At 64.4% G+C, this 27978-nt stretch overlaps 2 protein-coding genes across 6 annotated transcripts in view; one reads left to right on the top strand and one right to left on the bottom strand.

The window, feature by feature from the left end:
* Nucleotides 1-390: 390 nt before the first annotated feature.
* On the bottom strand, nucleotides 391-25248 carry EVC (EvC ciliary complex subunit 1). 2 transcript variants are annotated; one of them, XM_084905293.1, is made up of 21 exons: nucleotides 24985-25248; nucleotides 23966-24091; nucleotides 21015-21098; nucleotides 20154-20386; nucleotides 18617-18701; nucleotides 18136-18234; nucleotides 17348-17485; nucleotides 16107-16265; nucleotides 14787-15003; nucleotides 13543-13691; nucleotides 12989-13087; nucleotides 11122-11334; nucleotides 9393-9502; nucleotides 7998-8208; nucleotides 6910-7116; nucleotides 6122-6266; nucleotides 5131-5242; nucleotides 3100-3226; nucleotides 1755-1848; nucleotides 804-906; nucleotides 391-693 (listed from the first exon to the last, which is right to left on the bottom strand). In XM_084905293.1, the coding sequence occupies exons 1-21, from the start codon at nucleotides 25153-25155 to the stop codon at nucleotides 612-614; spliced, it is 2964 nt and encodes a 987-aa protein (XP_084761419.1). In that variant the 5' UTR covers nucleotides 25156-25248; the 3' UTR covers nucleotides 391-611. The 2 variants fall into 2 exon arrangements, with proteins under 2 accessions (XP_084761419.1, XP_084761420.1); XM_084905294.1 differs by having other exon boundaries at nucleotides 392-693; nucleotides 1773-1848.
* A 1470-nt stretch (nucleotides 25249-26718) lies between these two features.
* The window catches only part of EVC2 (EvC ciliary complex subunit 2), a 35090-nt gene continuing 33830 nt past the window's right edge, over nucleotides 26719-27978 (top strand). For all 4 annotated transcript variants that reach the window (XM_084904696.1, XM_084904698.1, XM_084904697.1 and 1 more), the window contains exon 1: nucleotides 26719-26991. In XM_084904696.1, the coding sequence (XP_084760822.1) occupies nucleotides 26791-26991 (201 nt within the window). In that variant the 5' untranslated portion in view covers nucleotides 26719-26790. The remainder of the gene's footprint in view (nucleotides 26992-27978) is intronic.

Raw genomic sequence — 27978 nt, 5'->3', positions numbered from 1 at the left:
TCCTGCCAGTCTGGAAGCCTCGGGCATTCCCACCGTCCCCTGGGGAAGCGGTGACTCCGGGACACTCCTAGGGAGGGGGTGCAGTCTGCACCTGTGTCGGGGTCCAGGGACCCGGAGACTCACGCTCAGTGGCGGGGCCTTGGCTGCGGGCTGAGCCAGGACAGGAATGGGCCCAGGTGAGATCCCCGTGGCGGCCGGCGGCCCACAGTTCCCAGGACAGGGTCCAGGATGGACGTGGGGGGCGGGGCGAGCCCCCACCCGGGACACAGCAGCCACACCCAGCCCTCCCCGGAGCCTGAGGGCGCGAAAGGGAGCTTGGGGGGGAGGGGGAGGCAGGTGCTGGGCGAGGACGGAGCCACAGAGACACACACACACACACGCAGACGGCATCCGGCCCTGGGCGTCTGATTGTCCGAGCAGCAGGTCCAAATGCTCACTGTGCTGCTTCAGGCCCGTTAGCCCCCATCTCCACTCCCCCCACCCCCCCACACCAGGCCTGTGAGCACAGGGGAGACCCCGCCCCTGGTGGGTGGGTCCCTCCTCAGTCTCACACGGCTGGGGGTGGAGCAGGCATTCAGACCTTCGGTTCCGCCCTGAGGAGAGGCCTTAAACTACAAGTTGCTCCTTCTCTTCAGCAGCTTCCTGGGGTCCTCCCTGGGCTCAGCGTCGCTCTCCGGCTGGCCGGGCCTCAGGCTGCGTGAAGCAAGGGAGAAAGGCCGCGTCAGGGCTGATGCCGCCTCCGGCCAGGCGGACGCACAGTAGGTCCACCAGCACCCGGGGCACTGAGCGGGGGCCCTGTGTACCTGAGCGGTCCTGAGGGGTGCTCCCCAGGGGCAGGCTCCTCCTGGCTGGGCCCCCCGGGGTCCCGGGGCGCAGGCTTCTTCCGTTTGGTCCTCAGCGGCTTCTCTGTGAAGACACAGGACCGGACACGGCTGGGACCCGGGCCAGCGAGCTTCTGGGCCTCACTCCAGCCAGCCAGCCTGATCCTCGGGGCCAGGGATGTGCTCGGTGCTCACTGCTCTCACACCCACTTAACGTGTCAGGAAACGGGCCAGGTCAGTGGTCGGCAAACTGCGGCTCTCGAGCCACATGCGGCTTGTGAGCCAAGGTTTGCCGCTCTGTCGACTAGTGAGTTTGCCGACCACTGACCTAGACTCTTAATTCCAATACTAACCGGCTGTTGTTCCTTGTGATTAAGCCCCTATCCCAGTGGCCGGCAAACTCATTAGTCAACAGAGTGGCAAACTGAGGCTCGCAAGCCACATGTGGCTCTCGAGCCGCAGTTTGCTGACCACTGGGCCAGGTGTCCTCTCAAGCCGAACAGCCCGTGTGGCAGAGTCGGGATTCGAACTCGGGGCTGCCAGCCCCCCTCGGATTCCCCAGCCGCCGGCTGATAGGAAGGCCCCGAGGCAGCAGGCACCGGAGAACACAGCACAGGACCCAGGCTTATTTAAGAAGCTTGTGTCTTTCCACACCTTCCCCGCCTCTCCCCTCAGCAGGCTGCCTCTCGGTGACCTCACTGAGCTGTCTGCAGCAGGGGGAGGAGTTACAGATGGGGAAACAGAGTCAGAGGTGAGCAGCAGGGCCAGGAAGGGGAGTCACTGATCCATGGAGACCCAGGGGGCCCCGGGTGTCCTAACTTACAGATATGACACGAAGGCCCAGAGAGGTTAAGTGCGGCTCCCACGGCCACACAGCCAGGCAGTGGGAGACGGGAGACGGGAGCCCCTACCCAGCCTCCCCCTGCAGCCTACCTGGCAGCCCCCGCTTACTGGAAGACGGCTTGCTTTCGGGAAGGGGCACCCGGGCCAAGGCCGCCAGCTCGGTGATGAAGCTCTGCTCGGCCTCCTGAAGGCAAAGGGGGGGGATCAGTGGGCCCCCCTGAATCCCTCCACCAGGACGGGGTCCCCACGTGGAGGAGAATTCTCCTGGGAGCACCCAGGGAGGCCGGGAGCCGGCAGAGGCCCCCGAGGGAGGGAGCTGACATGAGCCAGCGCCTGCCGGGTAACTGTCCCTCCTCACTCACACCAGCCACGCACCCCCATTCTGCAGGTGGGAACACTGAGGTGAGGGGCACAGGGAAGGCCACGGAGGCCAAGCGGCTGGTCCGGGATCTCGCCTGCTTCTGCCTGACTCCAGTGATGCCTGCCCTGTGGCTAACCACACAGACCTGGGTCCCAGGATTTACTGACTGTGGGACCCTGGCCGTGACTCAGCCTCCCAGAGCCTCAGTTTCCCCATCTGTAGCTGGGATCCCCACAGGAACCTTCTCGGACGGGGGGCGACATCGGTGGCACAGGGAGCTCAGCCAGGGACGCCTCCATCACCGAGTGCCTCTCCATCCTCCCCGGGGTCACCCCCGTCACTGCCCCTCCGGTGGCGTGTGCTCTGGGGCCCGACACCCCACAGCTGCCCCAGCATCTGACTTCCTTTAAAGCAGCGGTTCCCAACCTTCCTACCGCCACCACCCACAGGCTGGGAGCCGCTAGCGGGTCGCCTAAGACCATCGGAAAACACAGACATTCACGTCATGATTCATAACAGGAGCACAATGACAGTTACGAAGTGGCAACGAGAATAACTTTACGGTCGGGGCCACACCGCACGAGGAGCTGTGTTAAAGGGCCGCAGCCTTAGGAAGGCGGAGAGCCACTGCTTCAGAGGCAGTCCATTCGCTTTATAGCCCTCATTCGTAATCACACGCCGTGAGGTTTTTCTGTGATGAGACGCCCCCGGGCGAGCACAGGCACTGCGCTTCCGGAAGGTTCTACGTCCAGGACAAGTCACAGTCCCCAGCAGCCCTGCCTAAGGGACTGATCAGCCCCGACGGGAGCAGCCCACGTGCTGGCGGACCCGCCCAGGGGGACGCTCCCTGCCCAGGACCGGGCTGTGGACGCAGGGTCCCCGGGCTCACAGGTTCAGCGAGGCTGATGCGGGATCAGCGGTGAGACTCGGCGGGGGCCGAGGGGTCCCGAGTGAGCCGAGTGGGGCGTGCAGCCCCTCACCAAGACCAAGACCCCACCGCTGATCTGTGATCACAAGGCCAGTCCCCCCCCCAGAAGCCCTGCCTGCAGCGCCCAGGCCGCTTCCAAACTGTACCTGCAGCTGCGTCTCCAGCTGGGCCTCCAGGAGGTCCAGGCCCCGCGCCCGCTGCTGCCACGCGTCCAGGCGGGTGCGCTGGTGGGCCGTGAACTGGGCCAGGAACCGTTTCTGCTGCGCCCGCATCCTGGCGGGAGGGAGGGGGGGGACGGCCATCAGCGAGGCCCGGGCGCCAGGAGCATCAGCCTCGCGCACACCTCCCACACCTCCCACACCTCCCCGGCCGCTGCCCTGCGTTTCCCGCACCCACAGCTGCGGGGGAAGAATGGCTGTGATCCACGGCCCCCCGAGGGCCCCTCCGCCCACAGGCTGGCGGTAAGGGAACCTCTCGGGCACAGTCTGACTGATGTCAGGGTGGCCTGGTGACATCAGGACAGAGATCAGGAGGAGCCCAGAGGGGCGGGGGTCCCTGGGGTCCCGCAGCGGCAAAGTGGCTGAGCAGAGGTGACGTCGTCTTCGTGTGAGAAAGCCATCTTAGCCGACACACACACACACACACACACACACACACACACACACAGTGTGCTCCTGTTAACACGATCGCCTCCCCCCTCCCCTGGGCACAGGCAGCCCCTTTCCTGGGAAGCCGAGTCCCTCCGGGTGCAGGACACAGAGCTGGGCCTCAAGTGGGTCCCCAACATGAGAACCCCTCGCGCTCCGCTCCCCCCCCCCCCCCCCCGCCCCACGCTGCCCTTTGAGGAGCTGAGACCTCCCTGGCTGTGTGGACTCCTCCCTTCCTTGGCCCACGGTCCTCTGGCCACTGCAGCCCCATCGCCCTGCTTCCATCACTCTCTGCCCCTCCTCTGGCCTTCAGGCCCGATCTGCTGAGTCTCTAGTCCCGAAGGCAGAGGCCGCCTCTGCACCACAGGCCGCGGCCCAGGCAGCGCACGGAAGGCGCCACATGCCACCTGGCTTCTGCTTCGTGCTCTCTTCTTTCGTGTGCCTGGCAAACTCCTATTCATCCTACAAAACCCGTCATCCGTTCACCCACCCTGCACGGACCCACCCACCCATCCACGCCTTTGCTCCTTCATAAAAGCATCCCGGGGCTGCCAGGTTCCGTGCCGGGTTTTGAAAAGGCAGGCGTGAGTGAGAGACTCACAGCCCCTGCCTTCTTGGAGCCCCCCTCCAGCTGGAGGGCGCGGGGTCGCTATGGAACACCTGGCCGGGACACCCCACAGGCCAGTGCTCCGGCCTCCGTTGCCCTGGAAACCCTCCTCCTTGCAGGTGGTGCTGGCTGTGCTCCCGTGGGGAGTCGGCCTCACGGTGTCCCCCAGGGGCGCCCACCCCCTGATCCCTGAAACCCGTGAGGAGGTCACGCCACGTGGACCAGGCGGTGCTGCGGAGGCCGTGACTGAGACTCAGAGAGGCCCTGGCTGACCAGGTGCCCATCAGCGGAGCCCTGAGAGCAGAGTCTCTGCAGCCGGCGCCAGAGGCCAGGTGGAAGCAGGCAGGGCGCCCCAGGTGCGGCGGGGCCTGCAGCCCCGGATGTGGGGGCCATGTGTGGGGAGTAGAGAGAGGCCTCCAGGCGGCCAGGGGACCCCCATTAACAGCTGTGAGGAAACAGGACCCTGTTCTCCGAGGCAGGGCTGCTGCCTGGAGCGCCCCCCGGAGCCCGCGATCAGGCCCGGCCCTCCCACCCCCGGGTGCTGCCATGTGGGTCCCGGGGAAGCAGCAGCAGCGCCCAGGCATCTGACCCGGAACCGCGAGTCCTCGGCCTCCCCCAGGATCTGTGCGGGTCCCTGCGGGGCGGCAGCGGAGACCCCGGCTGCCTGGCTTCCGGCTCCCTCACTGCGCCTCCTGGGATCACCACCCATACACCACCCACCTCCGGACCTCCAGCCCCGGCCGCTTCGGGAGGACCCCAAGGTACGGGGGGTGGGGGTGGGGTGTCAGGGCTGTGGGCGCCCCAGGAGCTAGGAACGAAGCCAGGGCCACGCCGAGGGCACGCACAGCAGGAGACCCTACAGGCCAGTCCGAGGCCGGGGGAGAACTGTGGCGAGGGGCCGAGTGTGCCCGGCGGGGCCTCACCTCTGGTGGACGCCTTCGGCCGCTTCCCGAGTTCCACCCGCCGCCTCGCCCTCCGGCAGAAGGTCGCCGAGTTCCTGCTTCTTCCGCAGCTTGTAACTGTCCCTTCTCTCGCCTGGAATGGGAACACACAGCGGTCAGAGACGTGTTGGAGGGGTCGACTCTGTACCAGGCCGGGGGGGGGGGTGCTGGCAGAGCACCAGTGACTCCCCTCGCCCTCCCCCATCTGCTCCAGGGGCCCAGAGTCAAACCAGTGGCCACTCAGTGGCCCTCTGATGAGCCAGGTCCCGGGTACAGAGCCCACCCACCCCATCTCACTGCTCTAGTCCGATCCTCAGACGCTTAATGTGCTGCGTGCGTACACTTCTCCGAGTGCCTTTTCCAATAGCCTTTTAGGGACGAGCAGGGGACACATGGGAAATGGAATACTAAAGAGAGAACATTTCCAAAAATGAGATTTGAACTCTCCGAGCTCACCTGGCTGTGGGGTGCCGAGAACCAGTCCTGGCGTGTAATAATCACAAGTTTTACCGAAAGGCTGGTGAAGCGTGGGGAGCTCAGCGGGGCGGAGCCTCAGGTAGCTTACCTGTTGGAAACGGCTAAGGCACTTCCCCCAAATCTGAATAGGATGCTTGTTTGCTGCCAGACAGCTCGGGGCATTTTATTGCCTCCTGTTGGCCAAACACCTGAACAGCTGTAGGCAGTCCTTACACTGACAATCTCTGTAAACCCTTTGATACCCTACCCTTTGATGTGTATATCTCCGCCTTGCCTTGGGACAAATTGTGTTTAATAAAAGCAGGGTCCTTGGTCAAGGAGGAGAGTCTTCTAGCTCCTTCGGCTGGAAGCTCCTCTGACCCCCACTGCCTCTCAAAAGTATCTTTCGTCCACAGACTCCTTCTTAATCACCTACGCACAGCCCTTTCTCCAGAACGCTGCGCCCTTTGTAAGCTGGGGAAAAAACACCAGCAGCAGGGCTCCCCCCGGCGCGTACCCTGCAGGGCCTCCAGGCGCTCCAGCCTGCGCTCCGCGTGGTCCCGCATGGCCCTGCCGACCTGCTGGTCGTACACCTGCACCAGCCGGCCGACGCCCGCGCTGGTCACGTACACGCTCTCCACGGCCGCCTCCAGCAGCGTCCTCTGTGGGAGGAGGGAGAGGACGCAGCAGGTCACACGCGGTCCCCAGCTCTCATCCTCCTCCCATGCCCAACATGGACTGGGCAGAAGCAGGCAGAGATGCATGGTTGGTTTAAACCAGTTGATAACATGGGGCTGGTCAAAAGTAGGTTTTCAGTTGTTCGTACAGAAAATCTATCTATATAAAAGCCTAACATGCCAGTTGTCCCCATGGGAGTTTGGGAGACTGATGGCTAACCACCATTGGTCGCTCAGGGTTTTATATATAAGGATAGAGGCCTGGTGCATGAAAATTCACCCACTGGAGCGGGGGGAGGGGGGTTTCCTTCAGCATGGCCTTCCCCCTCTCACAATCCAGGAGCCCTCAGGGGTGAGAGGCAACACCCCCATCACACCTCTGCTGCTGCCACTGCCGGCAGCACAAGCCTCAGCCGGCCCCGGTTACCTGAGCCTCGGGCGGCCCTGGGCTGCTGGGCAGCTGACATCCGAGGTCTGCCTGTGCCTCGGGCTGGCCCCGGGCGGCTGGGGGCTGAGGGCAGGTCCGGCCACACTGTCTGCCTGCTGCCCAGATCTGTCCCCTCCTCTGCCCGTCCCCCACCCCAGTCCTCCTTGCCCTCAGTTCCCCAGGGACAGGGCCGGCACGCACCTTGAAGTCCTCCCGGTCCTTGGTCCGGCTCCTGGTGGCGGCGGCCCGTGTGTGCCCCAGCAGCGCCTGCCCCACGGCCCGCTCCATGTGCTGCTGCAGCAGCCGGCCCACCTCCTGCGCCTCGGCCAGGAGCTGCTGCTGCAGCTGCAGCCGCGTGAGCTGCGCCTCCTCCTCCAGCCGGCCCGTCTCCTCCAGCACGCGGGCCTCCTGGAAGGAGGGGCAGGGAGAGGGAGAGCCACGCTGCAGCCCTGCACAGGATCGGCAGGACCGGGCCGGGAAGGCTGGGGAAGGGAGGGAGGCGGGCCAGAAAGCGGGGGCCTCTGGGCTTGCAAAACCCAGCGCCATTGGTTGGCTAGGTGTCTGTGGAAGGTACCTTCAACCTAAGGCATTTATTGAGCACCAACTGTATGCCCAGGGCCATCCATAGCCTATCACGCACACAAGCACTCCCGCCTTGTCCCTGAACACTGGGAGCCTGAATGTTAGGCGTGAGCAGGACACAGAGGCTCAGAGAGGTTAAGTAACTTTCTAAAAGTCACACAGCAGAGCCGAGTCTGGGAGGAATCTGGGACATCACCGAAGCCAAAGCAGGACACATGGGACCCTGGGGACGGCTTTCCTCGTGGGAACACGAGTCAGAGAAGGAGGCGAGGGGAATCAGAGCCAGAGCGGCCTGCTTTCCACAGAGCATTCTGGGAAGTGTGAGTGTACCCTCGCCAATGAGCCAGAAAACACTAGCTGCTCCCATGGCTCCGTGCCTGCTGAGGCCTGAGCCAGCCTGCTTGGGTTCGAGTCCAGCCAGTAACTTATAGTACACGTTCTTCCCGCGGATTGCTAAACCCTTCCACTGACAGGGCCCCTCCCTTTACCCAGGGATGGCTGTGCCCATCTGCGCTCTGATTCCAAACGCATTTCCAGTACAATTCTCATTCGAGCATGCACTGGAGCCTCTGGGCCGCCCCCGGCCCCCCTGACAGGGCGGCCATCCTACCCCCGCCGTCCCCCGAGACCACGGGGAGCAGGGCTGGGGTTCTGGCTACCATGCTGGAGCCGGGCAGGGACGGGCGAGGGCCGCGCAGCCATCTCACCAGGGCTCCGAGCAGCTGCCACTGGTGCTCGTCCAGGCACTGGGAGGAGCCCTGCTCCAGGGCGTGCTGCTCACGCAGCTCCTGCAGCAGGCGCTTCTTGCCGGACAGCCTCATCTGCGCCAGCGCGGCGACGCTGTGGCTGCGGAGTGCCAGCCTCCGGAGGGCAGAGCGCAGCAGCAGCTCGTGGCCCTGCAGGATGCCCTGCACAGACCTGCGGGGAGGGGAGAGCAGAGCGGGCGGGGCGGGGTCAGTGCTCGGCTCCTCTGCCTGGGATGGTTACTGTCCGGTGTCAGCTGCTCAGACATTCTCCGGGTGTTCCCGGGGGAGATCAACGCTGACGCGTCAGACGAGGACAGCAGACTGCCCTCCCCCATACCGGTGGGCCCTGTCTAACCAGCTGAGTGCTTGGAGCAGAGAGAAGGCCCATGACCGAGCGGGCACTGCCCCTGTCTGCCCGCCCTGAGCTGGGACACCACCTTCCCCTGCCTTTGGGCTCAGACCGAGATACTGCTTCTTCCTGGGTCTGGAGCCGGCGCTTTCTGACTGGGGCTGACGCCACTGGCTCCCCTGGTTCTAGACCTTCTGCAGCGGGACTGGGATGCGAGTGCGCTCTCCCCAGACGCCAGGCTGCCAACCCGCAGATATCGCAACCTCACAGCTGCTCTCTCTTCTCCTGTCTCTACAGGTGTAGATACACAGATACCTAGAGAGCTAGACACACACACACACACACACACACACACACCTCCTTCTGTCTCTTCAGCTGTAGATGCAGACACCTAGAGAGCTAGACACACATGTATAAATACACACACACACACACCCCTCCTTCTGTCTCTACAGCTGTAGATGCACAGACACACAGACAGCTAGACACACACACACACACACCTCCTTCTGTCTCTACAGCTGTAGATGCACAGGCACCTAGAGAACTAGACACACATGTATACATACACACACATATATACACATCCCTCCTTCTGTCTCTATAGCTGTAGGTGCAAAGACACACAGACAGCTAGACACACACACACACACCCCTCCTTCTGTCTCTACAGCTGTAGATGCACAGGCACCTAGAGAGCTAGACACACATGTATACATACACACACATATATACACACCCCTCCTTCTGTCTCTACAGCTGTAGGTGCACAGACACACAGACAGCTAGACACACACACACACGCACAAACACACACACACACACACACACACACACCCCTCGTTGGCCCTGCTTCTGGGGAGAGCCCTAGTACACTGAGCTACCAAGAAACACCCCAACAGTCACAGCGCCCTGTAAGAGGCGGGCATCCATGTGCCCGCCGTACGGGTGCGGACTGGTGTGGGGTCACGCGGAGACAAGGCCCGCCCCCCGGAAGCCGTACTCACTCTTCACTGAGGCCGCCGAGCCGGCCCAGCACGCAGCGGACGGCGCTCTGGTGGTGGTCCCGCAGGTGCGCCTGCAGCACGGCGGACAGGGCGAGCTCCTCCGTCCACACCTGGACGCCAGGCAGAGGGACGCGGTCACCCGGGGCTCCGCTCACCGCCGTGGCTTCGCTGGAACCTGCCTTTCATGTCTTGTTTAAAACCCTCTCCCCTCATTTCATAAACATTCTCTCTTAGAGTTCCTTGAGAAGCCTTACACAGTTTCCTATTCGCATGGTAAAGCATTTACCACTAGTTTTCTGTGGCATGAGGGAGGGACCTAGTGTTTTCTGGATAAATGGATACCCATTGTGCCAGCACCTTTGTTAGTGTTTATCTTTCTACTAGAGGCCTGGTGCATGAAAATTCATGCACTGGAGGGGGGTCCCTCAGCTTGGCCTGTCCCCTTGCACAGTCCGGGAGCCCTCAGGGGCGGGAGGTGACCTGGCAATCAGGAGAAGGCGATGCCCCATCACACCTCTGCTGCTGCCACTGCCGGCAGCACAAGCCTCGGCCAGTCCTGGTTACCTGAGCCTCAGGCGGCCCTGGGTAGCTGGGGGACTGAGGGGACTGAGGGACTCCAGAGGCAGGCAGAGCAGCCGGGCCCACCTGGAGACAGGCCCAGCTCTGCCACGCGTCTGCCGCCTTGGTGGGGCTGAGGGGACTGGGTGCCCCATCCCTAAGGGTGGCTGTGGGTGCCACCATCTCTGAGGGTGTGGCAGTCAATTAGCATATCGTCCCCCTTATTGGCTGTGGGCACTGCCATCTTTGCGATGGTGTGAGGGTCAATTAGCATATTCCCTCTTTATTAGATAGGATGACTGGCTGTCATGCCACCTTGGATCACATTAGTTTCCATAGATGCATACGCCTCCTTCTCTGCTCCTGTATCCTGTGGTCGGTTCATTTCTGCACCACACCACTTGCTTCTCAGCTGCCACTCACAGAGAACCTCCTGGCAGCTGGGGCAGGGCCTTCCATGCTCTCGTGCATTAGCTATGCTTGGTTGTCCTTCCTTCCCTACGGATTTTAGCAAGCTTTGGAAAACGGCTTTTCCCCCTGGGTGTTCCTGCCATTTAACTGGATTACATCTGTGAAAACTCCTGAGGCCGGAGGCCCTGTAGCTAATACATGTAAGGAGTGGGGCAGGGACTGCATCTAGGCCCGGCTTTCTCCAAAGACAAGTCCCCTCTGGCCTGCCGTGCTCCTCCTCGAGGAGTCTGTGCCTCAGAACACGGCCCAGGCGCCCAGGCGGGGTCTCAGGCATGAAGGCCAGGCCTTCTCTTCTCCAGCCTCTGTGGCTGCCCCAGGGGCGCTACCCTCAGCCGCCTGAAGAGGGCGCCCGCTGCACACAGAACTCCAGTAGAACAGAGCCCGCATCAAGCACTGCAGCCAGGCTTCGTCCTGGGCGTTGTGACTGGTAACACTTAATGTCACACAATAGCCCTGGTCCCCTGCTAAGGTCAGTCTCCGGCTCCTTCCGCGGAAACAAAGTGCCTGGGGAACCAGAACACAGACAATGCTGGGCTTCCCTGACCCCCTGTGGGCTGAGGTGAAGCACTGACCACCAGGATCCTGGTCAAGACCCCTCCCCCTTTCCCCAGGGCGCCAGGAGGTGCTCAGGGGCTAAACTCTCCTTATTGCCCCTAAGGTTCAGCAAGAGCGGACCTGGGCCCGCCCCCGGACACCGCACCTGCTGTTCCCGCTCCAGGAGGTCCTGGGACAGCCTCCACTGCTGCCTGCGGAAGCGGTCCGCGCGCCCCAGCTGCAGGGCGGCGTCCTCCTGGGCCTCCCGCCGCACGGAGTCGCACTGCGCCCGCGAGAGGCCCGTCACGCCCGGGAGCGTCTGCAGAAACAGGCCGTCCATCAGCGTCTGGAACGTCTCCATGGTGCCGCGGTACAGCTCCTGCAACCGAGAGCCACACGGCGGGTGCCCGTCAGACCACAGTCGCCCAGAGAGCCGGAGCGCAGGACTGGACTCGGAAGTTCTCGTACTTTTGGGAACCTACTGCTTCCTATCTGCCTTAGGCCTCCCTGAGTTGCCCAGGTGTGAACCCCCGGAGCATGCCCCTTACAGGGACCAAGAGACTCTGCAGACACACGTGAACAGGAAGAGCCTGGGCCGCCCAGGTGAGTCCGATGGGAGCACTGGGCCCGCCCCGGTGAGAGGGAGGCAGGAAGTGAGGTGAGAGGAGACGGGATGGTGGGCACTGAGGTGGGAGCACCAGGTCTCTGGCTCTGGCCCGGATGAGGGGCCATGAACCTAGGCAGGGGGGCGCCCCCAGCAGCCGGAAAAGTCAGGCGACAGGTTCTCCCGTGGAGCCTCCAGCAGGAGCCCAGCCGGCCGGCACCTTCCTTCCAGCCAGCAACGCCCCCTCGGGACGCCCCCTCAGGACTGCAAGGTAATGACTGTTGTTTAGCCGCTGAGTTCTGCTCACTTGCCCCGCAGCCATCGGACCCACCACACGCCTTCGGGATGCCGAAAGGGCAGGTGCGCGCTCCCTCCTCCATCCCCTCGTTAGTTCATGGGTCCGTTTGACTGACTGCCTGCCGTCTCCTGCTCAGAGGCCACTTCCCCCTCCGCCGTGAGTGTTGGGAGCCCCAGGCCTGACCCCCAGGCTCCCAGCGGAGTTCCCTTAAGCCAGTGGTCGGCAAACCGCGGCTCTCGAGCCACATGGGGCTCTTTGGCCCCTTGAGTGAGGCTCAGTGTTAGAACCACTTCAAAATAGACTCACCCAGGCCAAACACAGACCTCTGCGCATGGGCCACGAAGTCTCAATCGCACTGTACGTGCTCGCCTGTACGTGGTGTTTTGTGGAAGAGCCACACTGAAGGAGCCGAAGAACCGCATGTGGCTCGCAGTTTGCCAACCACGGCCTTAAGCAAAACACCTCCACCTGTCGCCGCTGGGCAGCCAAGAGCTGCCCTGGTGGAGAGGGAGGCCAGTTTGCCCTGGCTCCCGCGAGGTGACCTCCACGCTCTTGGACGGTCCTCCCGGATAAGAGGGTCTCAGGCTATGGGGGACCTTGGGCCCTGTCAGGTGGCCTCTGACAGTGATGGCATTAGGGTGGGGCCTGGGCCACGGGCCATCAGCTCATCCCGCAGAGGGGCTGGGGGTTAAGGCCGGCCACACTGGTGGCCGACCACGTCTAACTGGACGCCCAGCTCCGGGAGCCTCCGTGGTTGGCAGTGGCCATTATGATGGCACAGCACTGCCTGGAGGCCGGTGCTGCCCTCGCCCCCCGTGAGGACGCTGGGGGCCTCGGACTGGGACCAGGCTGACCTCGGCCTGTAGCTCCCGCTGCAGCCACTGCTGTGGAGAGAGCTCACTCCCCGTTTTAACAGAGACCGAGCTGCTGGCACCAAAGCAGACCGGGCCCAGCTCTCTCCATGGTGCCTCCTGTCTCCCTGCCCCCAGCGCTGCCCCCTGCAGGCCACTGTCTGCTCAGGCCTCGGAGAACAAGGGGAGTCCCTCTCTGCCTCTGGGCTGGGCCAGGATGCTCGTGCTCAGGCACCCTCGGACCCCGAGGGCTCCAGCCCGCCCACCAGGGGCCACGTACCTGGCAGAGCGCGGCCGCGGCCTCGGCGGCCCTGAAGTCCTCCTCCTCCTCCAGGTCGCTGCGCGTCACCCTCTGCCGCTCCAGGACCCCGTGGAGGGCCTGGCGTGAACAGAGGAGCTGAAGGGGCAGACACATGCAGTTCCGCCTCCTCCCAACATCTCCCACCCGCCCGGCTCTCGGATCAAAAGGACGTTCACCCTCTGTTTACACACGAGAAAAGTGGCACGGGGTCACGTGGCCACGGCAGGGGCCAGCGAGCCTGGACCCCTGGAGAGCCACGGACTGAGCTTATGTCCGGCCAGGAGGAGGTGGTGAAGGCTGCCCTCACTGCTCTCCCCCGAACACCGGCCACCGGCCACCGGCCAGCGCCCTCTGACTTCGCTGCTGACCCTGCCCAGGCCCGGGAGACCCGCCCAGCGGGGCCCTAGTCACTGTGTGCGGACCAGGAGCCAGGGTGCAGGCTCAGAGGACTCGGCCGAGAAGCGCCCCCTCTGCTGGCTGCCGGGGACAGGGCCAGAGCCACGCCAGGCCAGCGGGGTCGCGCACAGGCTCACCTGGAGGAGCTCCTGGGGGTCGGCGGTCGGCGGCGCCTCCGCCAGGAAGGCCCTGCGCTCCTCCTCCTGGGCCCGCGTGAGCCGCGCCGTGCCCTCTTCCTGGCGGGCCTGTGACGCCTGGACCAGCTCCTTGCCTCGCTGCACGAACTCTGAAAGGTAAAGCGGCCAGGACCTCACAGGCGGCTCAGGCCGAACCTTCCTGCTGCTTCCACCAGCACCAAGAGGGGGCGCCACGGAGGGGCAAACTTGGTTTATTTTAGTTTCATTATTTGGGCACACGCGCTCCCAAAGGCCGGCATCGGGAGCCCGGTCCTCCGAGCCAAGGCCCGCATTATCAGGAGGGACCTTCGCGTTGCTTTTCAGAGACAGCGGGAGGGAGGGGGCTGGGAGAGAGGCCTGAGAAGAGATGGGAGCGCCTGCAGGCCGGGAATGGGCCCCCCGGGACCCCAATCTGGCCACACTGAGTTGGACTTCCAGCTTCCAGAACACGTCTGCGGTCCGGGCTCCTGTGGTAGCATCTGTCACCGTGGCCCGAGCTCAGACACCTGGAGACCCCTGGTCCTACAGGACCCAGGCCGCTGTGGGGGTCAGAACCCGCTGGGGGACTCGCTGGGCACACAGGTGCCCTACAGATGGCCCGACGAGACCGAGGGGCCCGGGCAACGCAGCCTTGATCAGCGCCAGCGGGCTCTCGCCCAGGCTGTGAGGCAGCGGGCGCGGAGGGGCACCCGCCCTGCAGGCAGAGGACCAGACTGCTTCCTGCAGCCCCGCCAGAGGTCTGACTCGGGCTGAGCCGGGTGCCCGGATGTCTTCAGCCCTCACCGGCCACGTCCCAGGCAGCCCAGCAAGGCGCGCGCGCGTGTGTGTGTGTGTGTGTGTGTGTGTGTGAGAGAGAGAGAGAGAGAGAGAGAGAGAGAGAGAGAGGGAGGCGGCCACGGCGGGTGCCCTCTCCTGCCTCACACACCCCGCCTGGCATCTCGGGGCCCGTGGCTGGTGCCAGGCGGCGGGCACTGGGCACCTCCGCCCTCCTGCCCTCTGCACGTTCCTGGTGGCTCGGCCGAGAGACCCTGGGGTCTCCGTGAGCCGGAATCACCGACGAGGAAGTGGAGCAGGGGAGCGGGCCAGGGAGGCAGCCCCGTTCACCCCGTCTCTGGGGAAGGCAGGCGAGCGCAGAGCAGCTCAGGGACTGGTCCCCGAGGGCAGAGCCCCAGCCCGGCCCCCCCGGGCCCCCGGAAGCCGCTCACCCCTGCCGAAGCGCTCCGCCTCCTCCCAGAAGGCCTTGTGCTGCTGGGTCAGCAGCTCCTCCTTCTGCCGCGCGGACAGCCGGCCCCGGGCGGCCAGCAGGTCCAGGCTGCGGGAGATGGCGGCCAGCCGGCACTTGGTCTCCTCCTGCATCTGCAGCCGCAGGAACTCGACCACCTTTGCCAGGCGCGCCCGGCCCATCGTCCTGTCCAGCAGGTCCTGCGGGGAGGGACCAGGCGTCAGGCTGGGCCGTCCCGGGGCGGCGCTCGGCCACCGGCTGCGTCCGGGCACCCACCTCACTGCGCGCCGAGCAGAGGGAGAAGCTCCCCTCCGAGCCGCCCGCATCTGCCTCTCAGACGGGGACCCCGGGGTCCCCCGTGGCGACGCAGCGGACACGGACAGCACCCGCAAAGCGCTGTGCATCCTGCGTGCTCCCCAGAGTCGCTCTTTCGGGAAGGAGCTCCGTGCACACCTACGGCCAGGAGGAGAGCCGCCTTCCTCACGGCCACGCCTCCCGCAGCCCCCGCAGCCCTGGCCGAGGCCGCCACCACTGGGACAGCACGGGGAGAGTCAAGGTCACAGGAGCCAGAGCTTCTGCGCTCAGAGCCCCGGTGCTGGGACTCGGAGACCTTGGGGTGATGCCAGCGTCAGACTTAGAACTGGACCTCATCTCGTCCTGCCGCATGGCCGTTACTCAGGGCAGGACTCCTGGGAAGACACCCACCTCACACCCCACTTCACACCCCACTTCACACCCCACTTCACACCCCACACCCACGCAGGAAATGAGGCCTAAGGAACGGGGCCTGCAGGCCGCCTCGCTGGGCCTTCTGTCCCAGAGCAGATGCTCATTGCTGGCGGCTGTCGAAGGAGAGTGAGGACGCCGGAGGAGCGGCGACAACGCGCTGGCCACGTGGACCATGTGAGCTGCAGGCCTGCGTCCTTCCCCACCTCGCCAGAGCGTTACCTGCCACCTGGCTCGGCCCACGTTACCCCGGCCCCTTCCCCGCCGACCCACCATCACCTCTGCGCTGGGACCGCGCCTGGTCTCCCAGCCTCCTCCCCTCCCCCCGCCCCCCCCAGGGCCCCCCGCACTCGACCCCGCACAGCATCGGGCCTTTCTGAGATGCAGACGTGGCTCCTGAGTCCCCCAGCCCAAACCCTCTCGTCACTGCCCCTGACCGCGTCCTAACTCCCAAGCACAGAGCTCCCCATCCACCACAGAAGGTGTTTAACTGGGCAATCTCTACAGCACTAGAGCTTCCTGGTTCCCCCTCTGTGTAAACCCCTCCTGGGCCCGCCTGCCCCGCCGCCCGCCTTACCAGCGCCTGCAGGTCCTGGGAGTCCCGCAGCAGCCCCTCCGCGGTGGCCACTCTGGCCGTCAGCGCCGCCCCCAGCTGGCGCGCCCGGGCGCTGGGGCACTTGAACTGGTCCACGAGGCAGCGCTGGACGCCCTCCAGCTGCCTCCAGAAGGCGTCCATCTGGGAAGGGGGGGGGGGGCCTGGTTAGCGAGCTGTAACCCAGACGGCTCAGGCCCACAGGGTCAGGCGCGGGCACTGCAGCCCACTGCTCCTCAGCCCGAGACCCCGAACGGGTTACCCCTCGGAGCACGGCCGTCTCTCAGCGATCACACTCCAGCGCCGTGGCTCTCCGCCTGCCTGAGGCCGCGACCCTTTAATGCAGCTCCGCATGTGGTGGTGACCCCAGCCATAACGTTAGTCTCGTTGCTACTTCCTAACTGTCATTGTGCTGCTGTTATGAATTGTGATGTAAATGTCTGTGTTTCCCGATGGTCTTAGACGACCCCGCTAGCGGTTCTCAGCCTGCTCAGCTCCAGGCTCTGCGTCAGCTCCCTCTGCCTCTGCCCGCTCCTCCCGCTCCCTGCTGTCTTCTCTGCGCCCGCCCCGAGGGCTGCACCAGCCTCCCCAGGCAGCCTCTCCGGGCCCTTTATTCCTGGAAACCTTTCTAGCCCGGGGTGAGACGGCTCCTCTCTCCCCTGCGCCTCAGCGCTCCTGCATCCCTGTCTGTCACACCAGAAACCCAGAGATCCTCATCTGCTCACCTGTCATTGCCCCCCCCCCCCCGAAAAAACACCCCGCCCCCCGCTGGTCTGGCATCTCTCTGCAGGGCCACGTCTAAGCCCACCAGACTCCCTGTCGCCAGCACAGCACGTGTGTGTAAGACATAACGCCTGAACAAAAAATGCAAAAAGAGAGAAACATCTGAAGGAAGCCCTCCTCTCAGGGACTTGGGACCTGCTTTTAGGAGAGATGCCCAGCGGGTGAGGAGCTGGCAGCAGCACCCTGCACCCACAGGGCCAGCGCAACCTCTGCTCTGAATGAAGGTGGACTGGCTACAACAATAAAGCGCCTCCCTCTGGAAACCCTGGCCCTTCCTGACACCTTCTCATCGCTCAATGCGGAGGCGGATCCCTGCCGCCAGGCTGACCCAGCAGGGATCCCGGCATTAAACAGGGTTCTAGGCGCATCCATCCGCTCCTCCCCCGGCGGGACTGTCCCGAAACCACGGCCTTCACGCAGGAAAACGCCCGCCACGCGCGTACGTTCTCGATCAGCAGCTCCGCGTACTCCCTCTCCTTCTTCTCCACGTCGGCCAGCGTGGTGTACTGGGACTCGCCGGCGCCCAGCGCCTCCGTGTCTGACAGCCTGACCCCGAGTCCCTTTTCCAATTCCTCCAAATCCTGCAAAGGCGAAGGAAGGAAATAAAGAACACGGGGGTGTGTTTTACATTCTGGAGAGAGAAAAGCTTTTGTAACACTATCTTCCAATCCTTCTGCAGCCCTGGGAGATCGTATATTTAAAAACACCCCGAGCCTGAACAGAAGTCACGTCCACAGTGACTCTCGTGGACAGAGAACGTGACCGACATTCCACGCGCTTCTCTGCCTCCGATATTTTCCCCCTTTCAGTTCACACTGTCATTTTTACGTCTGTATCTCTCTATTATGTTAAAAGTGTATATATATAAAAGCCTGAGTGACCATCCAACAGGGTAGTAGCTATGATGAGCACTGACCACCAGGGGGCAGACGCTCAACGCAGGAGCCGCAGAGCTGCAGTGACTTGCAGCGGTGGTTCTCGGGCGATGCACCCAGAACAGAGAGGAGGGAGCCCGATTCCGGGGTGTGTCACCCGAGAGCCTCCCTCTCACAGTCTCGGACCCCTTGGGGGATGTCGGAGAGCCTGTTTCAGCCAGTCCCCCGCAGGCCAGGCTGAGGGACCCCATTGGTGCACGAATCTGTGCACCAGGCCTCTAGTATTGTAAAAAGCTATTGTCCATGTTGTAATAAGCTATTGTCTAGTTACCTGGAAATACAGATTGAGGACTTACATTTTCTTGTTTTGAAAGAGTCTTCTGGTAGAATTCGTCATCAGGCTTCTTTCTCGGAAGGAGGTCAAGGAGGCACATTTTAAAAATTTGAATAAACATCTATTGCCAAAGAAGGGAACACAACAGAAATAATGGTTTAAACAACAGTATCTTCCTCCCTCCTCTCCTTCCCCCCTCCTCCTGCTTCTCTCTGTCTCTTTCTGTTTGTCTCTCTCTCTCTCTCTGTCTCTTTCTATTTCTGTCCTTCTCTCTGTCTCTCCTCTGTGTCTCTGTCTGTCTCTCTCTTTCTCTCTCTGTCTCCCACCCCCTCCCTCTCTGGGTAAAAGGAAGCCGGTGCCCTCCCGCAGGCCGGCCCTGCCTTCCCATCCTGGGCTCTCTTCCTATGGTGGCTCTCCCTCCCCACATCCCCTCTCGGGGGTCCCGGCACACAGAGCCCGGTGGTTCCTGAGCCCTGAGGGCTCCACGCCGCCTCACCACCTACCAAGTGCCGGTCCTGCCTCAGCGCCGCGTCCAGCTGGAGCAGGTCTTTCAGGTGGAGGTTATAGATGCACAGGTCAAGGTCGGCACTGCAACGTGGAGAGAGAGAGAGAGGGAGAGAGAGGGAGGCCTGTGAGTGTTTGAGGGGGGAGGGAGGTGACAGACAGGGCGTCCCTACTCAGTACAAGCCACGCGGGTCCTGGCTCCAGACTTTACGTCTGCAGCGCGGCGATTCCCACCAGCCACACGGTGTACGAGAAGGAGTTACAGTTCCCTGCGGCCCACTCGTGACCAGAGGGGACTGCGGCCCGAACGTCCAGGACAAAAGCGGAGGAGACGGCAGGTGGGAGAAGTGACGGTATGGTGTGCACCTTCCTGAGCTCAGGCAGACAGCCGGTGCCCACCTGACAGGGGGCGCGGGCGCAGGAAACCCAGGGCCAGAGAGATCCGTGTTGGTCACGGTCGCGGGGCAGGGAGAGGCAGGGTGAGGTGAAGGCTCTCCCCTTTCCTCCCACACAGCCAAATGCCCTCCACACGGCTGACCCTGGACGGTGGCCGTCCCCTAAGTCCAAGGCTCAGAAACAGCCTTTCCCAGCGAGGAAAGGGGCTCCGGTCTGAGCCCACTCATGCCACAGCCCGGAGCCGTGTCCAGGGTCCCTCGAGCTCACTGAACTTCGAGCAGACAGGCCCGAGGACCGGCCCACACCCCCCGACCCCGCAACTGAGTTTCGGCACCGACCACAAGCTGAGCCCTCGTGGGCTGGACAGTTTGAAGATTCTGAGCGTGGGCTTTGGAGGTAAGAGGGTGGGATCAAACCTGGTCCCATCACTACCCCCTGTGTGGCCTTGGGCAGTCACTCAGCCTCTCTGAGACGCACTTTATTTTTTTTTTAAATTTACATATTTTTATTGACTTCAGAGAGGAAGGGAGAGGGAGAGAGAGGTAGAAACATCAAGGATGAGAGAGAGTCACTGATCGGCAGGTGTGGCTCAGTGGTGGAGCACCTACCTAGGAACCGGGAGGTCATGGTTTGGAGCACATTTGCTTCATAAAATGGGGACCAAGCTAGCTCTACCTGATAAGGTTGGCAGGAGGAATCAGTTCATTGGCTGGTAAACAGGTGCCCATCACTGCACCTGTCCCAGGCTCCCTCCCGCCGGCGGAAGAGACGGGGCAGGGGACAGGACGGACCTGACCCTCGTGCTCATGCAGTAAGCACTCCTAGCAAACTGCTCGGTGCTCGGCCCAGCACCCGGAAGGCGCCTACTCCGCGCTAGCTGCCATGCCACGCCCGGGGCACGCCGCTGACGCACCAAGGGTCCCCTGAGGTCTCTCCGAGGCCGGAGCCTGACTGACCCCATAACCCTCATGAGGTTGATACCACATGGCAAGCGACAGAGGGAGGCAGGTCCCACACTGACCCGGGGCGGCTGTGTGTCCCTGGCTGAGTTGCTTAACCTCTCTGGGCCCCCGTTCTCCGTTTTCCTCCCCTGACAATGACACGCCTCGTGGGCCTGCGCCCTCCACCCGCCCTCCTCACCTCTCGCAGGTCAGGGCCTCGGGGAAGCTGTGGACGCGGAGGAAGGTGCGGCCGAGGGAGCGGTCGTCGCTGGCGGCCGAGTGGATGCTGGAGGAGGAGCTGCACTCCTCCTTCTCGGCCTGGCTCAGGCTGCCCAGGCTGCTGCAGGGCGACGCCTCGGCCGGCTGGTTGGGCAAAACCACCTGCTTCAAGTTTTCGTGCAGCGATGGGTTGGAGGAGCCGTCGGCCAGAGGCTGGCGCGGCAGAGGACAAAGGGGACTCAGTGCACGTGACCATCAGGGGACCGACGCGGTATGAACCCAAGGCCTGCATCCCGGGGAGGCGGGAGGGGGGTGACCGGCCCTGCCACCTTCAGCAGTGACCTCGGGCGGCCGGGAGCCCCTCTGGGCCTCCGTTTCCTCTGTGTGAGGTGGAGACGCGTGCTATGTGTCTCACTGGAGCACGTGAGGCTGGAATGCCGGATGCATGACCAACGCCTAGCACAGCGCCCGCCGCACGGTGAGTGTCCAGGAGCGTGGCTGCTGGCGTGAGCCTCGGGGTCTGGGGAGGAGATGCTGGGAGCTGTGTCCGTGTCGCTATCTGTTCTAGTGTCACTCCAGCAGGGTGGGTGCTGTCCCTGGAGTCCCGGGGTGCCACACACCACGGTGATTCCTTACCTTGACCACCAGGCACCCCTGGCCCTGGCCACACTGCCGTCAAACCCCTAAGTGCTGCTCGGTGACAAAGCCTCACGTTTTTCCCTGTTACAATGGCTGCCACAAACCCTCAAACCCTGAACTGCACATCGAGCCCCACCTCCCCACCCCGATCTCCAGGGCGCTGCTGAGTAACGGGGCCCCCGGACGGGGCGCAGGGTCTCACCCGGAACTTCTGGTTGATGGGGTAGACGACCTTCGCCTTCAGTGCGAACGCGGTGACGTTGCTGCTGACGGACGGCTCGCGCTCCTGGGAAGGAGGACAAACACCGTGTGACTTCACAGGCCTGGCTGACGTGCGAGAGGAGACACACTTGCTGAGAATTCCATGCGACAGCAGCGGGGGCGCGGCCCCTTGCACCTCCTCACGCCGAGTGAGAGAAGGACAGAAGAGGTGGCAGTGAGAGGAAGGCCCGGCCCCTGCCCTCCGGGGTCCATCTTCCACAGGGAGGCACGAAGCAAAAGCTGCGCTTCCTGAGAAAAGTATGGCCCGGCTGGTGTGGCTCAGGGGTTGAGCATCGGCCTAGGAACCAGGAGGTCACGGTTCGATTCCCGGTCAGGGCACAGGCCCGGGTTGCAGGCTCGATCCCCAGGGTGGGGCATGCAGGAGGCAGCCGATCCATGCTTCTCTCTCATCATGGATGTCTCTCTCTCTCTCTCTCCCTCTCTCCCATCCTCACTGAAGTCAATAAAAACAGCAACCCATGTTCTGAGAAGAGGATGGAGAGGCTGGGCCACCGGACACCTGCAGGAGCAGGACCTGCGGGCGGGCGCCCCAGCCTGTGCAGGAGGACGCAGGCCCAGCTGATGGTGTCACCCCAGCCACGCGGGAGGCCTGAGACGGCTGTGGCTCTTCCGGCCTGTCCCCTGGGGTGCGCCATCCCCTCGGGGCAGGCCCAGGGCCGGTCCTGGTGCCTGTCAGCAAACGGACAGAGGACCAGAGGCCTCAGCACGGCCCGGGGCAGGGCACAGGCGTCCGCGGCCTGCAGGGCCCGGCTGTGTGTGGTTTTCAGGACTCCACAGTTCAGGGCGCCCCCTAGCTCCGACAACCTCCCAGGCGCAGCCACGTGGACATTCAGGGACCTGGAGGCAGCGCAAATTTCCATGTAAACCTTCTTCCGCCAAAGCAACCCCATCATCCGGGAAATCAGTGAGAGCACGGCTGAGGGGACGGAGAGGCATCTCACCCACCGCCAGGCCAGGACGCAGGGGAGCGAGCCGGGGCTGGGCCCGGAGCCCAGGGGCCCGTGTGTGTGTTTGGCTGATGTGAACTGTTTCTCCAGAGCTCCGACCAGGGGTGGCGAGGGGCATGTGTACCTCGGTCTCCGTGCCTCAGGGACACGGGGTCAGAGGGGGACGCGCCCTGTCAGTCAGTCCCGCGCCCCGTCTCGGAGGCCCTGTCTGCAGGGGCATCCGGGCCAGCCAGTCCCCGGAGCGGGCAGATCTTTAACTCAACTCTGGCAATTATTAGCTCGGCAGGGCGTGGCCTGGGCACAGCTGCACAGCTCCCAGGAGAAAACATGCGTGTGCCTCTGGGAGGGGGAGGCCGAGCTCCCTGCACACGCCGCTCCGGCCCTTACTCCGCGGCAGGAACGAGCCCAGCCGACTCCCGGGACCCCGAGGAGCCGAGGATCATGGTCATCGTGAAGCCGAGAACCCGGAGGCTCAGGAGGTTATGTGTTTCGCCCCACGTCACACAGCGAACAGGGGGCAGAGCCGGGACTGGGTGCCCGGATCCTGGGCCCACCCAGGGAGCGATGCTCCCAGGAGGCTTGGGCTGGACTGAGGGGGGGGGTCAGGAAGGGGGTGCAGGAAGAATCCAACTTTGAACGTCTCCGTCCCAGACTTCACCTCCTAGAAGTTTATTTCGTTTTTACTTAAAAGAAATAAAGCCAAATGAAAACCAATGACCTATACACACACATCCACAGAGGCCTTATTCGGAATAGCAGACACCACCCATGCCACGCCGGGCACAGTCCCCCGCCGGGCACAGCCCCCCGCCGGGCACAGCCCCACACTGGGCACAGCCCCCGCTGGGCAAAGCCCCACGCCGGGCACAGCCCCCGCCGGGCACAGCCCCACGCCGGGCACAGCCCCCCGCCGGGCACAGCCCCCGCTGGGCACAGCCCCCTGCCGGGCACAGCCCCACGCCGGGCACAGCCCCCTGCCGGGCACAGCCCCCTGCCGGGCACAGCCCCCGCTGGGCACAGCCCCCTGCCGGGCACAGCCCCCGCTGGGCACAGCCCCCCGCCGGGCACAGCCCCACGCCGGGCACAGCCCCCCGCCGGGCACAGCCCCCGCTGGGCACAGCCCCCTGCCGGGCACAGCCCCCGCCGGGCACAGCCCCCTGCCGGGCACAGCCCCCTGCCGGGCACAGCCCCCGCTGGGCACAGCCCCCCGCCGGGCACAGCCCCACGCCGGGCACAGCCCCCCGCCGGGCACAGCCCCCGCTGGGCACAGCCCCCTGCCGGGCACAGCCCCCCGCCGGGCACAGCCCCCGCTGGGCACAGCCCCACGCCGGGCACAGCCCCACACTGGGCACAGCTTCCCGCCAGGCACAGCCCCACACTGGGCACAGCTTCCCGCCAGGCACAGCCCCACGCCGGGCACAGCCCCCGCCGGGCACAGCCCCCGCCGGGCACAGCCCCCGCCGGGCACAGCCCCCGCCGGGCCACGCGATCACAGGACGAATGGCTGACAGGTGGGAGGACCTGGCTGCATCTCAAGGGCGGGACACGAGGCCACGCAGGCACCAGGCCACGTGTGGAAGCCTGGGACCACGGCCAGGGCAGCGCTGGAAATGCGCAGTGGTTGCCTCAGGAGGGGGCTGGGGGTGTGGGGCCAGACCGGAAAGGGATGCAGGGCGCTGGGGAGCTCTCCAGGGGTGCAGCGTCCCTGACTGGGGTACCGGGGTCAAGGGTGTACACAGCTGTCACTCATCAAACTGGAAGCGGAACCCCTTGCCTGTTACTGGGTGTAAATGATGCCCCAAAGGAAGCCACTGGCCCTCTCTCAGGGGCTTGTCTGGAGGTGCCTGTGGGGGCCAGGGAGGGAGGGGGAAGGATGGAGAATGCCCACGTGCCCCTGGGCAGGCCCCCCTCGCACCCCACTTACGTCCAGAGCCTCCGCATCCTTGGAGGCCCGCGCGCCTCTCTTCCTCCTCCTGGGCGGGGAGCCGGCCTCGGTCGGGGTCTGGGCCCTAGACTCCAGGCTCCTGAGCAGACTCTGGGCGTCGTCTACCTAAAAGCAAAGGTGGGGACAGGTTGGAGTCCGCAGCCCAGGGCCCCCGGGACGGTGCCATCAGTCCCCACGCCCAGCGGTCACGCCTGCTCAGCTCCGGGCTGCCCCTGGCCCCATGTGCTCTGCCCCCTCTCACTCCCACTTGGGGGCAGCTACATCCTGCCAGGCTGCCCGGTGGCACCCCGAGAAGCTCCGGGACCCCAGCTCAGCCTGTCCTCAGGCCCTGGAGGCAACACTGGGCCAAAGGGCATCCGCAGCTCCTCAGGGCGGCGGACACCTGGGAGCTGCTGAAGGCCACAGCTCAGCTGGAGAAGCGGCGCCTGAATATTCCTTTCCTCATCATTCCCGGGGTGCCATTTCAGAAAACGCGTTAGACCGCCTTAAATTCAGAGTGGCTTTATTGTGATCGGCAGGTGGCTGCCTCGCTTTGCAGGTCTGTCCTGCTCACCGAGGCGGCTCTAAGACCCGGCAGAGGCTGGCATTAGCGCGGTGCCCCCAAACTTTTCCGGTAGGGGTGCATGAATGGAAACATGCATGAATGCAAGCATGAGTGCAGCCCCAGGCGGCAGCGGGGACTCAGGAGGGGCTCACTGGTAAGCACAGAGCAAGGAAGCGAACGGACATCCACGGATGGGGATCCCAGCCCTCGGGTCCTCTACGCTGGGCTGGGCCCCTGCCAGCTCTGTCCAACCCCCTGGTGCTACAGATGCGGTCCAGGCGGGAGGACCTGAGCGGTTGTTTACATCCCATGGCAGGCACCGCCTCCAGCATCCTCCTGGACCCTAAGGGGAGCCCGAGATCACACTCCAGAGGAATCAGAGCCCAGGCTGGCAGCCCAGGGGCCGGGGAGACCCGGGCGCCCCCTACTCCGGCTGCCGGCGCGGCCCACCCACCTGGTGCCGGGGCCGCCAGTGCGCGCGGCAGCCCAGCCAGAGGCCGAGGCCCAGGCCGAGCGCGGCGCCCAGCAGCACGGCGGGCGCCAGCAGCGCGGGCTCCGGCCGCACCGCCTCCCGGCTCCGCAGCAGCCGCGCGTCCCTGGCGCAGTCCGCGCCGCCGCGGGCCATCGGGGGCGCTCAGGCCGCGGCCCGGCCGCATCCCGCCGGCCGGCGGGCACCGCTCCGGCCCGCAGCCCGGGGCACCGTCAGCGCCAGGTCGGCGACGCCGGACTCGGAGCCCGGAGACTCCCCGGCCGTGCAGTCTCCCTCGGGTCTTCTTTCCTGGTCCCGGCGCCGCCGAGCCGGAGGGAGGAGCCTGGATCTTCCGCCCAAAACTTTGAGCCGCCCCCGCCCCAGCGCTGCCTCTGCACTGAGCATGCCCGGAGGAGCTGTTTTGCACTTGGAGAACTTTGGGGAGGTCCTGGGTTTGCCCTGGGCCTCCGGATTTCGGCGCAGAGGGGTGCCCGTTGGCGGAGGAGGAGGGTGCAGCTTGGAGAAGTTTATTGGGCGTTTTCAGTTCGCCCAGCGTTCGGTCTGAGCATCTCAGGAACTTTCTGGGCACCCCTCGGGGTGGGAGGGATGGCACTATTGCCCCGGCACCCTCCGGGTGAGGAAGCGCAGAGTGAGAGCCATGTGACTCCAGCCTCCACCTCCACCTCTACCCCCTGGCCACCCTTGGGCCGCACAGGCCACCCCTGCCCCCGAACTTGTTCTTAAGATTTGGGTCCCAGCCGAAACCGGTTTGGCTCAGTGGATAGAGCGTCAGATTGCAGACTGAAGGGCTCCAGGTTCAATTCCAGTCAAGGGCATGTGCCTTGGTCGCGGGCACATCCCCAGTAGGGGGTGTGCAAGAGGCAGCTGATGGATGTTTCTCATCGATGTTCCTCTCTGATTGATGTTTCTAGCTAGCCCTCTCTCTTCCTCTCTGTAAAGAATCAATAAAATATATATATTTTTAAAAAGATTTGAATCCCAATGCCTTTCCTTTCCTCTAAGACAGTGTGTTCACTGCTGTGCCCCAGCCCCAGGGCAGGGGCTGGCACGTAGCAGCTGCTCAGCAGATGTTTGCTGCCAGGAAGAGCAAGCTGAACACATCTGGCTGTTTCTCTCCCCGCGGGTGCAGGCGGTGCTCCGTGCCGGACCCTGTCTGGTTCCCTGCTGGCCGGTGCTGGTGGGAGCTGGTCTGCTGTAAGTGCCCAGGAAGGCATGCCCACCAGCCTCTGGTGTCGCCTGGGGGCTGGGAGTAGCCCTCTTTCTGCAGCTGTCCCGCCCCCTCTGGGCTCCCAGGACACAGGGCATCGCCTGTCCAAAAGCTTCTGAGGGGGTGGGGAGTGGACTGGGGCGCGCAGGTGGCTGGGCAGAACCTGGTTCCAGCCAGGTGTGGCTTTCCGGAGAAGGTGGTCTCAGCCATGACTCGGAGAGCAATGTGGGCCTTAGTGGAGGCACTCGGAGCCCCTGGAATCTTGGGGGACCCGGGGGGGGGGGGTGTCTCCGGGTCTGCTGTGGGCAGTGCCGAGCCCCCGGGTGAACGTGCGCTCAGCCAAGTGTGGCCCCGGCGCCGGCGCGCCAGCCTGGCCCGCTCCCTCCGCCCCGTCCTGGGCCGGGACCGCCTCCCGCTCCCGCCTCCAGCCCCGCCGCCCGCTTCCAGGCAGCTTCCCGGGGGCCCGGGCGCACTGGGCATGCTCGGCGGCGGGGCGGGCCCGGGGCCGGAAGCGCCGAAAACCCGCAGCCCCGCCACTTCGGAGCCGCGGAGCCGGGGCAGCGATGGGCCGGGCGGCCTCCCCGGGGCGCGCCGCTTGGGTGCTGGCTGGGGGCCTCCTGGCCGCCGCCCTGGCGCTGCGCGCTGTGCCCGGGGTCCGAGGCCGGCTCCCCGGGGGCCCGGGGCCCCTCCAGCATCCCCTGGGCGCGCGGGCGCCCCCGGATCGCCGCGCAGCCCCCGGGGCGGGCCCCGAGCGCTTGGCGCAGGTGAGGGGCTCCCCTTCTGGGGTCTGAGCCGGCGGTGGGCTCCGCGGACCGGGGACTGAGCAGACAGGGAGGCCGCAGGGGCGATGGGAGGGTTTGGGGAGTTCACGCGCAGAGCGGCTCAGGGAGGGAGCGCCGGCGGCTCAGAGGACAGTTTGGGGATCCCCGGCTGGAGTCGTGCCTGGCTGCGCTCTCCTGGCGGATGGATGTAGCCACTTCCCTCTCCACCCGCTCCTCCCTCTGCGGCCCCCAAACTGGGGAAAGCACCAAGCCCTGGCTGTCAGCCTAGATGGCACCCCTTCACCCCCAAATGGTCACCAGTCCCACCGCCTTTTTCTCCTCATCAGCTGGGATGTCAGCCCCTCCTGCAAGCGGGTCTACCCTGGTTTGGTCCCCACCCCTTCCCCTCTGGCCTTCCGGGACTTTTCTCTGGGTCTCCCCAGGACCCCAGATTTGTGCTCTCTCCCCTCCGTCTCCCCCAGATCTCTAGGTGGTCTGTCCAGGTGAATACCTCTGACCACTTCCCTCTCCTGTTTACACCGGTACACTCAGAGGTCATGGCAAACCCAGGCCTCTGTTCCCAGGAATGTGGGTTCAGGTGCTATCCCTGCCCGGGGCCAGCTTCATCCTCAATGACATCCGGTCTAATTAGCATATTACCCTTTTATTATTATAGACTAGAGGCCTGATGCACGAAATTCATGCAAGAGTAGGCCCTCCCAGCCATGGCTTCATCTGGAAGGTTGGCCCTATGGTCATTCTGCTGTTCAGCCATTCTGTTGACTTGCATATTATGCTTTTATTATTATAGACTATTTCCCTGGTGCACGGATTCATGCACATTGAAAGGAAATTAATTAGGCTGAAACCAGTTTGGCTCAGTGGATAGAGCATCAGCCTGTGGACTGAAAGGTCCCGGGTTCGATTCCGGTCAAGGGCATGTACCTTGGTTGCAGCACATCCTCAGTGGGGGGTGTGCAGGAGGCAGTT

The sequence above is a fragment of the Pipistrellus hanaki genome, assembly GCF_964339955.1.
Source record: "Pipistrellus hanaki genome assembly, chromosome: 1".
In the NCBI taxonomy this organism is placed as follows: domain Eukaryota; kingdom Metazoa; phylum Chordata; class Mammalia; order Chiroptera; family Vespertilionidae; genus Pipistrellus; species Pipistrellus hanaki.
The sequence above is the reverse complement of the archived record's forward strand: the minus strand, read 5'-3'. Positions and strand labels throughout refer to the sequence as shown.

Excerpts from the sequence above, each read along its gene's own strand:
- EVC (XM_084905293.1), bottom strand. The coding sequence starts at position 25,155 with ATGGCCCGCGGCGGCGCGGACTGCGCCAGGGACGCGCGGCTGCTGCGG. Across the intron at positions 18,702-20,153 it reads GAGGCCCTGACCTGCGAGAG|TGCCGACCTTGACCTGTGCA; the intron begins GTGAGGAGGGCG and ends TCCACGTTGCAG. Across the intron at positions 1,849-3,099 it reads AGCTGGAGACGCAGCTGCAG|GAGGCCGAGCAGAGCTTCAT; the intron begins GTACAGTTTGGA and ends CTTTGCCTTCAG.